The sequence below is a fragment of the Bos taurus genome, chromosome 10 (genome assembly GCF_002263795.3).
Source record: "Bos taurus isolate L1 Dominette 01449 registration number 42190680 breed Hereford chromosome 10, ARS-UCD2.0, whole genome shotgun sequence".
Taxonomy (NCBI): domain Eukaryota; kingdom Metazoa; phylum Chordata; class Mammalia; order Artiodactyla; family Bovidae; genus Bos; species Bos taurus.
The window spans coordinates 99,713,103-99,724,610 of NC_037337.1; the positions used below are offsets into that span (position 1 = coordinate 99,713,103).

Here is an 11,508-nt window from a genome sequence, read left to right on the forward strand (position 1 = left end):
ATTGCTGAAATTCACCACAGTTTCTAAAATATCACAGACACAATTAAATCATTATTTGTTCACTACCTTAAAGAGATAATCCAGTATTTCAGAACGGTAGGGCTCTGGGTAATTTACTAGAAGTCGGGAGGTTGCCTAAAAAAAAAAAAAGTTTTCAAAAGCATGAATAAAACAAATCTAATCATGAGCACTTTTTCACAGTGTTTATGCAGGCCATCTAGCACGTCCACAGTTAGCCAGCTCTTAGGCAGCACCAAGCTGTGGGAAGTCGTTTCCCAGGTTCTTTGTTCGCCTACCTTTGTTTTGCTCATCGCTGGGTAAATAGGGCTGATGTTTGTCCAACAGCTAAAACACAGGTTCCCAGCAACAACCATGTTTCTCTTCTACTGAGATGAGGGTTGGTGACGGTTGGCTGGGAGGTTAAGGTTGCTAAGTCTATTGATGAATCTCATTATTACAGATTTATCTTGAGGACTTAGACTCAGAGAGTAGTTATTAGAAGAAATAAAACAATTTCTCTACCTCAAGACTGTCTGTCACCTACAATATCTGGGGGCCAAGAATGGGAAAGATGAATCTCAGGCAATTTTTCCCCTCAACATCTTGTAGGAAAATATTGTTAGTTCAGTTCAGTTCAGTCGGCTCAGTCGTGTCCGACTTTTTGCGACCCCATGAACCAAAACACGCCAGGCCTCCCTGTCCATCACCAACTCCTGGAGTCCACCCAAACCCAAGTCCATTGAGTCAGTGATGCCATCCAACTATCTCATCCTCTGTCGTCCCCTTCTCCTGCCTTCAATCTTTCCCAGCATCAGGGTCTTTTCAAATGAGTCAGCGCTTCGCATCAGGTGGCCAAAGATCTGGAATTTCAGCTTCAGCATCAGTCCTTCCAATGAACACTCAGGACTGATTTCCTTTAGTATTGACTGGTTTGATCTCCTTGCAGTCCAAGGGACTCTCAAGAGTCTTCTCCAACACCACAGTTCAAAAGCATCAATTCTTCAGTGCTCAGCTTTCTTTATAGTCCAACTCTCACATCCATACATGACCACTGGAAAAACAATAGCCTTGACTAGACGGACCTTTGTTGACAATACTACAAGCAGCAATTCTTAAAGGAACCTCTACTCTCCTCAGTCTTATTAGAGATTTATAGGTGCTATCTCTTGCTGTTAAGAATGACGACACAGTGGTCTCCAGGCCAGGCTATTCAGGAAACCTCATACAAGACTGGCATCAAGCACTGTTTACAACAGCTAGGACATGGAAGCAACCTAGATGTCCATCAACAGATGAATGGATAAAGAAGCTGTGGTACATATACACAGTGGAGTATTACTCAGCCATAAAAGGAATGCATTTGAGTCCGTTCTAATGTGATAGATGAACCTGGAGCATATTATACAGAGTGAAGTAAGTCAAAAAGAGAAAAATATATTAACGCATACATATGGAATCTAGCAAGATGGTACTGATGAACCTATTTGCAGGGCGGCAATGGAGATGCAGACATAGAGACTTGTGGACACACTGAGGGAAGGAGAGGGCGGGACACACTGAAAGAACAGCATGGAAACACGTGCATTATCATGTGCGAAACAGCCAGCGGGGATCTGCTGAGACTCAGAGAGCGCAGACCAGTGCTCTGTGACAACGCAGAGGGTGGGGTGGGTGGGAAGTGAGAGGGAGGCTCAAAAGGGAGGGGACATATGTATACCTGTGGCTGATTCCTGTTGTATGGCAGAAACCAACACAACATTGTAAAGCAATTATCCTCCAATTAAAAATAAAAATTTCAAAAAGACTGGCATCAAAATGCATGGATAAAGAAAGATGGAAGAATAAAGAGATGAAAGAATTTCCCTCCCCCCAAGAGCTTTCAGAATAAAGTTCAGATTGTTCAGTTTTATACCCAAATTCCTTATTTGGATTCTAACTCACATCATCTATGTAGGTATAACAAACTAATATATTTTTCTTCTGTCTCCATTACTGCCTTGCAAATAGATTCATCAGTACCATCTTTCTAGAGCCCACAAATATATATTAATATATGATATTTGTCTCTTTTTTATTTACTTCACTCTGTATAATAGGCTCTAGGTTCATCCACCTCATTAGAACTGACTCAAATGTATTCCTTTTTAAGGCTGAGCAATGTTCCATTATATTTATGTAGCACAGTTTCTTTATTCATTCATCTATCAAATGCACTCTACACCCTCATCTGGCCAAATCCAGTCCAAGCTTTCCGGTCACACTCCACCTCTTCAAGGAAGACTTCCCTCTGCTCTTCCTCAGCGTTGTGACATAGGTGCCTCTCCTGTGGACTGTGGCCTCCCTCAGCAACAGGTCCACAGCTCCACCATTAATCCCTCTATCCCCACACACTCATCACTGTTTCACCTCTAAGATCCTTGGGGACAACGACTGGGTCCCATTCAAGTTCATATCCCCATTTATTCTTATTCAACAAGCATTTATTTAATATCTCTTATGTTATCATTAGCTTCACCAGTACAGGCAATATAATATAGTCTGAGTCCATGGAGCTGGAATCCTGATTACATCATTTACAAGCAGTGTGACCAAGGGCAAATTATCATTTGCGAAGGGTCAGCTTACTCATTCAGCTGTCCCAACACTAAATTCAGATATAGGAAGGACTTAGCACAGTAGCTGGCACATAGTATGCTCTCAAGAGATAACAGGCATTGTATACACAAATTGCTTGTAAAAATACAGTCACTTCCTCAGAAAGCTTAGAGACTAGTAGAGGCTCAAATATTAAAGTGAATGAGTGCTGTATACGCATGCTAACCTACTCCTGACCTAAGGGAAACAATGCTGCCTGCTCTGTATCATGCTAACAACATATACTGCTGCTAGAACAGTGTGCTTTGCTGTTTGGAGGTTGTTTTTGCTCTCTATGCTCTTCTATCCTTAACAAAGAAAGGGCCAACTTTGAGCAATCATACCATGTCATTAGGATATCGCCAGCTGATAGTCACACCCAGTGCAGAAGCATCAGTTTTATCAATGGCAATAGTCAGCAGTATAGCCAAGTGCTGAAATGTACCATGAAGCAATAACAAATCACCAAATTATTGATACTAATCATGCTCCCTAAATAAGGCCTGTTATAACAGCCAAGGATGAAGCCTTGGCACAAAAATTGGAAAACAGTTATGTTCTCAATAAATGGCAGGCACTGAATGTATCTTTCACTTAAAATCCTTGGATAACTTCCTCCCCTCTAATGTATGAAACAGAATGATATTAACCAAAATTAATCACGTTGCAGATGCCATCCTTTGATCTTTGATATCTATCCTCACAATGTTCCAACCAGGCAGGTATCACTGTGTGCCCAGAAAAAAAATCTGAGATACAGAGAGGTTAAATAACCTGCCCAAGGCTGTACAGTGAGTGACAAGGAGCCCAGAGCAGATCCCTGGCAATCTGGTCTTAAGTCCATGTGCACCATACTGCTCTCCCTACCAAAGATGCAAACTAAATGAGAATATTCCAAACACTTACTGCTACAAACTGTGCTACATCCAGGGACTCCAGAAAGGAGTAATGTGCAAATATGGTACTGCAATCATTTTCATCCAATCAGTGTTTACTGAACTTCTGAGATGAGTAATACATTACACACAGAGACACTATCAGAGAAGTTTCCTGTTCTGAGTTATGAAACAAACCTCATTTTAAACAGTTAATAAACATAAAATAACAAAAGATTTCCACTTTAAGCAAGTTAAACAATGGATTTAACATCAAAGAAAAGGTGTTAGGACATGATGAATCCTCATTTTATGAAATACTGGCTATCCTAGGTTTAAACCACCAAAATAAAAAGGAGAATCATAGTAGTAAAGGATAAATACATTAGTACATTACTCTGTTTATCCTGAAATATGTACCAGCACCTATGAGTAAGACTGCAACAGCTGGAAATAAAAGTGTAAAAATCAGCTGGCTTAGGGAAAAGATTTTTTGCCCAGAGCAGAAGGTCAGATCTGCGATCAGACTAAAAACTTAGTCATCCACTGTCTTTTCCTTTCTGGAGTGCAAGGGCCTAACTTAAGTTCTGACTGCCCAGGAATCCACTTTTCAAAAATAATTATGTTTTATGCTAATGTCTACTTAAAACTAGTCACCCAAATCTCATTGGTAACTTGAAACCTTAGAGTTTTGCTAAATGATGGAAATTCATTACACACATAATTTCCAAATAATATAAAACACTGAAACATTAATACTGAACACAAGTTTATCTACTTTTGGTTTCTTATTACAGAGAAACAAAAGATATTTAGATCTATTAGTAAAAACGTCCTGTCACTAGAAATTAAGGTTTCTAAGAGTTAAGCAATCTAATTAATATATGTAATTAAAATACTAGAAATAATATGAGGAACAATTCAAGAAAAGTACGATGTATTTTGCCTAAGAAAAGGTATGGGGTAGGGAGATATATTTCTGTTAAGGGAAATCAAAGTAATTTCGTCCTAGAGTAGACAAAATGAATGGATATAGAAGCTAGGAGAGGGAATTTTACCTTGTGTAGTCAAGCTGGCCAAAAATTAAATTATAAGGATTTTTAAAAATAAGCTTTAATAAATAGTATACTTATTAAAAACTAAGAATTATTCTTAATCTGCTAAAAAGACAAATTTTTATTAGACTATTGGTCTGTTCTTGATAAGCTTGGGAAAGGTTCCTTACCTTTTAAGGAACCTACCTAGGAAATAAAGATTAAGATATTATCAAAATAATATTCTACGCATAATATTCTACGCTTCACATTATCTTTATCTTTACTTAAAAAAGAAACCCTGAGTCTTCTCTATTAGAAGAGCTAAGGTTGTGGGTGGGGGTGGATAAACTGGGTTTAAACTATGTAACTTTATATATTTGCCTGTGAAATTCTTGTCATTTTGGTTAAATGGATAATTATTGTTTCACAGTGACCAATGACCCTATTTAATCAAGTGTTTTTAACACCTTTTGTATTTTTGACAAACTTCCCCAAATAAATTCTAAATGAAGTCTTTTTGACCTCATATTAACTTCTTGAGATTTCTCCAGATGGGCCCTGGACATCTCAAAGATGTGTTCTTTCTCCTTATAAAAAGACATGAAACTAATTAGGCTTATTTGGCATGTTAAACTGTATAGTAAGCATTGTCAAGTAAGATGTAACACTACACTTTCTTTAGATGATATTTGTATTGATACATTAACATACGTGTCCCAGAAATTACATGAAATTCCTAGACATCTGCTATATCCTGGTATAATACTATCACTTGTAATTTTAGTTATCTTAAAATGCTATAGGTTACAGAAATAACCAAATTTCCTTATCAACTGAATTACAATGAACTTTATCAGATTTTTAATATGCCCGTGTTTAAGCCTTTTTGTCATTTTCAGATAGTTATTGTTTTACTGTTTTGGCAAAAATGTTCTTCCAAAAGTGCTTCATCTTCAAGACTTTTGGAGAGAACTCTTTGCTTAAAGTACAGGGTTCTTTCAGATCATGTTGATGAACCGGGTAAGAATTTACAGAACTCTAAGGTAAAATCACTTCAGACGGTGACTGCAGCCATGAAATTAAAAGACACTTACTCCTTGGAAGGAAAGTTATGACTAACCTAGATAGCACATTGAAAAGCAGAGACATTACTTTGCCAACAAAGGTCCGTCTAGTCAAGGCTATGGTTTTTCCAGTGGTCGTGTATGGATGTGAGAGTTGGACTATGAAGAAAGCTGAGTGCCAAAGAATTGATGCTTTTGAACTGTGGTGTTGGAGAAGACTCTTGAGAGTCCCTTGGAGGACTCTCCAAGCAAGGAGATCCAACCAGTCCATTCTGAAGATCAGCCCTGGGATTTCTTTGGAAGGAATGATGCTAAAGCTGAAACTTCAGTACTTTGGCCACTTCATGTGAAGAGTTGACTCACTGGAAAAGACTGATGCTGGGATGGATTGGGGGCAGGAGGAGAAGGGGACGACAGAGGATGAGATGGCTGGATGGCATCACTGACACGATGGACGTGAGTCTGAGCGAATTCCGGGAGTTGGTGATGGACAGGGAGGCCTGGCGTGCTGCGATTCAATGGGTCGCAAAGAGTCAGACACGACTGAGCGACTGAACTGAACTCTGCATATAAGTTAAATAAGTAGGGTGACAATATACAGCCTTGACATATTCCTTTCCCAATTTGGAACCAGTCTGTTATTCCACGTCCAGTTCTAATTATTGCTTCTTGAACTGCATACATATTTCTCAGGAGACAGGTAAGGTGATCTGGTATTCCCATCTCTTGAAGAATTTTCCGCCATTTGTTGTGATCTAAACAGTCAAAGGCTTTGGCATAATCAACAAAGCAGAAGTAAACATTTTTTCTGGAACTCTTGCTTTTTTGACGATCCAACGGATGCTGGCAATTTGATCTCTGGTTCCTCTGCCTTTTCTAAAACCAGCTTGAACATATGGAAGTTCATGGTTCACATACTGTTGAAGCCTGGCTTGGAGAATTTTGAGCATTACTCTGCTAGTGTGTGAAATGAGTGCAATTGTGCGGTAGTTTGAACATTCTTTGGCACTGCTCTTCTTTGGGCATATAAAGAAATATGCCCAAAGCTTTCTATAAAGAAAGCTGAGTGCCAAAGAATTGATGCTTTTGAACTGTGGTGTTGGAAAAGACTCTTGAGAGTCCCTTGGACTGCAAGGAGATCCAACCAGTCCATCTTAAAGGGAATCAGTCCTGAATATTCATTGGAAGGACTGATGTTTAAGCTAAAACTCCAATACTTTGGCCACCTGATGCTAAGAACTGACTCACTGGAAAAGACCCTGATGCTAGGAGGGATTGGGGGCAGGAGGAGAAGGGGATGACAGAGGATGAGATGGTTGCATGGGATACTGACTGAATGGGCATGAGTTTGAGCAAGCTCTGGGAGTTGGTGATGCACAGGGAAGCCTGGAGTGCTGCAGTCCATGGGGTCACAGACAAACACGACTGAGTGACTGAACTGAACTGACAGAGCCAATGTCAGTGAACTCTACACCATCATTTTGGCTGCAGTCTTCAGGCAAGAATACTGGAGTGGGTAGCCACTCCCTTCTCCAGGCGATCTTCCCAACCCAGGTATCGAACCCAGGTCTGCCATATTGCAGGTGGGTGCATTGCAACCCATTGCAGTGGGTTCCAGGCACAGCAATCCACTCCAGTATTCTTACCTGGAGAATCCCCATGGACAGCGGAGCTGGGTGGGTTACAGTCCAAGAGGTCACAAAGACTTGGACATGACTGAGAGACTAAGCACAGCACATGGAGCCAATAAAGCTCCCTGGAAAAATCAGCCTGGTAACTGGCTTACAGGGTTCCCAGAAGCCTTTCCAGGTAAGTAAGAAAGGTCACTTCTTGGCAGGTACAGGAATCTCAGAATATTGGTGGACCTCGAGAAGAAAGGAATTCACCCAAATCTATCAGGATTGCAGAAAAAGTCTGATGATAAGTTCACGGCTTGGCCTCCTAGCCTTGAGAGAGATTTTTAATAGCCCAATCTGTGATTCCTTGTGCAAATGTCCAACAGAGCACACTTAAAAGAACCTATATGGTCAATTATTATTTTGGCTGCACTTATATAATCAGGATAAGTTTAATAAGACCATACTTATTTTGCAAGGAAGTTAGCCTTATTTTGGTTATCTCTAATAAAAGGTGGAAGTAAGGGATGATGATAGAGAGAAAATTGTATTTCAGTGAAGAACTAGAGTACACTCTGTAGATAATCAGACTATAGCCTGCCAGGCTCCTCTGTCCATGGGATTTTCCAGGCAAGAATACTTGAGTGGATTGCCATTTCCTTCTCCAGGGGATCTTCCCAACCCAGGGATCAAACCACAGTCTCCTCTACTGCAGGCAGACTCTACCATCTGAGCCACCAGGGAAGCCCATTATCAGATTCTAGTGCTGTTAATTGTCTTTGAGGTTTGTTTTCTACCTGTAAACTGGACCAGATACTGAATTCTCATTTCCTCCAACATCTGAATACAGCTTGTCAAACTAATGTTTCTGACTTTTTCCCACCTTTCTGACTTTAAATTATTAAGAACTAAAATCTCCCTTTTCCTGAAGTTATGCAACCTAAAGTGTGATAACTTTATACAAACTCCAGAGAAATCACAACAGTTCATATCTGAACAACCTTCATGCCTGTTGCTTTGTGGACCACTCAGAAAGATCCCGAGATAGTCAAACTCAACTCAGGAAGATCTATGATTGCCACCGTCTGTCCCCACTCCATCTCAAGATGCTCTACATCTAGAAATCGCGACTGGCTGCCCTCAGGATTCAGAATAGGTTTACAATCTGCTCCGTTAGCCATTGTTTTCTTTTGTTTTATAGAAATGTCTATTACATAAACTGAATCAAGTATTTGCACCATATAGATCCAACCTTGTAAGCACACTTGCATCACTGTCGCCTGAAATGAGACACAACTCTAACGGAACTGACTGTGGTTGGGTGAGATATGGAGCAATCCACCAACCCAGGACAGACTCAAACCCACTCAGATGGCCCAAAATGTAAATCACAGTATTACCTAATCTTTGAAGATTCCTCGGGCCCCAAGATCACTGACCTGGTTTCAAGGTGTGACCTTTTAAGCTTAGGACAATGGCTACCAATTGGACTGCAAACTACTGACTGTAGTATAATTACACGAGTGCTACTATAATCCTTTCTAAATTACAACAGGCCCTATCCCTTACTGTCAGTAAATCAGCTGTTCAGGCAGTTTAAGGTCCTCACCACCTACTCTGATACCTGGGCATTAAGGGTGGCTTGTAATGCAATACCCAATGGTCAGGTTTTTCCTTTTTTGTAATGCAAGTGCAGGACTCAAGCTTTGATTGCAAAGCATCCACTTCAAAGAGGTATCCACTTTCGAGATGGCTGTCTCAAACAAACATACTGCAGCCAAAGAACCCAGAGCCAAACTGAGGTTGGGGGGAGGGGGGAGTTCTTTGCAAGATCTTGGTCAGTTTCACCAGCGGACCATCATTAGGGCCACTTTTTCTTTCCCTGAACTTTAAATTCCCACACAAGGTTTCAGGTCACCAAAGAAAAGCCACAAAGCCCAAGGCCTCCACCCTTGACCCTAATGAAAGCAGAACCCCAGGCCCACACCCTCTCTTTCTCTACCTCCCATCACCAGGTGTGACCCAGGTATGCCATGTGCTCTCCAGGACCTATGAGTAATAAACTTTTGTTTTGTTCAAAGTTTTCCGATGGTTATCGCCGAGGGAATCTTGCAACCATAAGAACCACAGAGGCCAGTGCAACAACAACACTGGTTATCAATAGGGTGAGACCCGCCCAAAACAGCAACTCAAGCTAGTTCTGAATTGCATCCAAGGACACACATTCCATCTGACTCAATTCAACAAACAACCCATTCAAGAGTTCAGCCTTGCCATTTTCAAACAAAATCAGCTCTAGTTCTGTCCTGGGGAACAAAAAAGAAAATCCCTCTCATCCAAAGACCTGCCACCACAAACGCCATGAACTCAAAGGCTATAAACATAAGGGGATAAAACAAAGGCAAGACAAAGGTTACAAAGAACAAGCTGACAGGACTAAGCAAATTGTTAGGAGCCAAGAACAATCATGCCACTGTAGCAAGCTCCCAGGCTTGGGAGCCACCTGTTAGCACAACTAGGGAACTAAGGAAATTATCAGCTGTGCCCACGCAGACTTTGCATTAAGCTGGTATGGCCCTCATGTCTCCCTTAGGAACTCCCCTGGTGGCTCAGCCGGTAAAGCGTCTGCCTGCAATGCAGTGAGACCTGCGTTCAATCCCTGGGTCAGGAAGATCCCCTGGAGAAGGAAATGGCAACCCAATCCAGTACTCTTGCCTGGAAAATCCCATGGATGGAGGAGACTGGTAGGCTCCCTTAGGTATTTTAGAATGCCTAGATAAGAGGAACTTATCCCAACTGACACAGCCTAGAAAAGGGTAAGGAGACAAGCCAATTAAGTGTAATTAGTATCCTGTGTGGGATCTTGAAACTGAAAAAGAGCATTGGGTAACTAAGGAAATATAAAAGGAAGTAAGGACTTTCATTAAGGTAACCAACATTGGTTGGGACAAATGTCCCATACTAACGTGGTATGCTAATAATAGAAGAAAGCTTGGTTACAGGGTATATGACAACTCTGTATGGTCTTGGCAATTTTTCTGTAAATCTAAAACTATTTCTAAAGTTAAAAATTCATTAAAAAAAAAAAAAAGAAAACAAGCTTGCTCCAGAGGTCCTTGAATCAATAAAAAAGTTCTCTCAATACCTACGACGAGAATCAATTGGTGCCTTTGTTAAAATTTGTTAAAATGCAGGTTCTCAGGCCCCACGCCAGAACTCTAAAGTCAGAATGGGAGCTGGCGAGAAGGCCAGAGTCTGCGTTTACACAGACAAGACCAGGTGATTTCTTGTGCACCTGAACGTTCCCTCTCTTCGCACACATAAACAGCCACCAACGAGGCCTCTTCCAGCGGGCAACTCACCCCCTTAGGCCTTTGCCATCCGGGGGCAAAACAGTCCGAGAGTATCAGCTGATACTGGCGTGGCCTGATATTAGAAAAAAAGACTTTAAAAAGCCCGTTTCTGGCTTCTCACCTTCCAAAAGAGGACCTGAGGCACCTGTCGTCCCTTTAAACAAAACCTACCGGATGCCTGCCCCCTTGGAAAGAGCCCAACCGCAAGCTGCAGTCCTTGTCCAGGACTTTCCGACCCCCCGACCCCCCAAAATAACAAGCGCAGTCAAAACATCCCTCCGGGCCATCCTCTTCGGCGGACGGACGCTCCTCCGGCCCCCCGCCATCTCTGGAGCGACCCTCCCGGAGTGCCCTCTAAAGAGACCCTTCCCCTCAGGCCCCCGTGCTCAAGTTGAGGAAGGATTTGAGCCCCCCGCCCTGTCACTATCTAGACCTGTCACTTAGTCGGTGGACCTCCGGACCCTCATCTGTTTAACCTAACCGTCTCTATGGGGTCATCTTCAACCAACGAACGCGGGATCCAGCCGCGCAACCGCGGCGTCGAAGCAGCCACGGACGGGCGCCCGCCTCAGGCGGCGAAGCGCGCATCGAAACGCTGGGACCGCGCCGCGGGGGCTTGTGGGACGGGGCGGGACCGGACGCCCCCCGCCCCGCTCCCGTTCCTCACCCCGCCGCCGCTGACGGCTCCGATGCCGTCGAACTCCCGGCCCAGCCCCTCGGAGTCGTCGAGCACGTACGCGCCGCTGGGTGCCAGCAGCGCGCACAGCAGCAGGGGCACCGCGGCTTGGCCCGCCAAACCCGCGGCGGCCGTCATGGCTTTCGCCCGGCGTTGCCAGGAGGCCTGAATTAGGCGCTCAGCCATTGTGTGACAGGTCATATGACTCGGGCGCCCAGGGAGGCGGGTCCGGTCGCCGCCATGATGGAGAAGG

The 11,508-nt window shown here is 42.8% G+C and overlaps 1 protein-coding gene across 3 annotated transcripts in view; it reads right to left on the minus strand.

Annotated features, from left to right (window-relative positions):
* Positions 1-11,441, minus strand: part of GALC (galactosylceramidase) — a 57,718-nt gene extending 46,277 nt beyond the window's left edge. The window contains exons 1-2 of one of the 3 annotated variants that reach the window (XM_015473301.3): positions 11,061-11,119; positions 67-135 (exon numbers count right to left, since the gene is read on the minus strand). Coding sequence is in view for 2 of the 3 variants with exons in the window: in NM_001206020.2 (NP_001192949.2) it covers positions 67-135; positions 11,247-11,441 (264 nt within the window). In the remaining variant the exon portion in view is untranslated. Of the gene's footprint in view, positions 1-66; positions 136-296; positions 10,572-11,060; positions 11,120-11,246 lie in introns of those variants that run through there. The other 2 variants (XM_010809641.4, NM_001206020.2) reach the window with 2 other exon arrangements.
* Between the last annotated feature and the right edge of the window lie 67 nt (positions 11,442-11,508).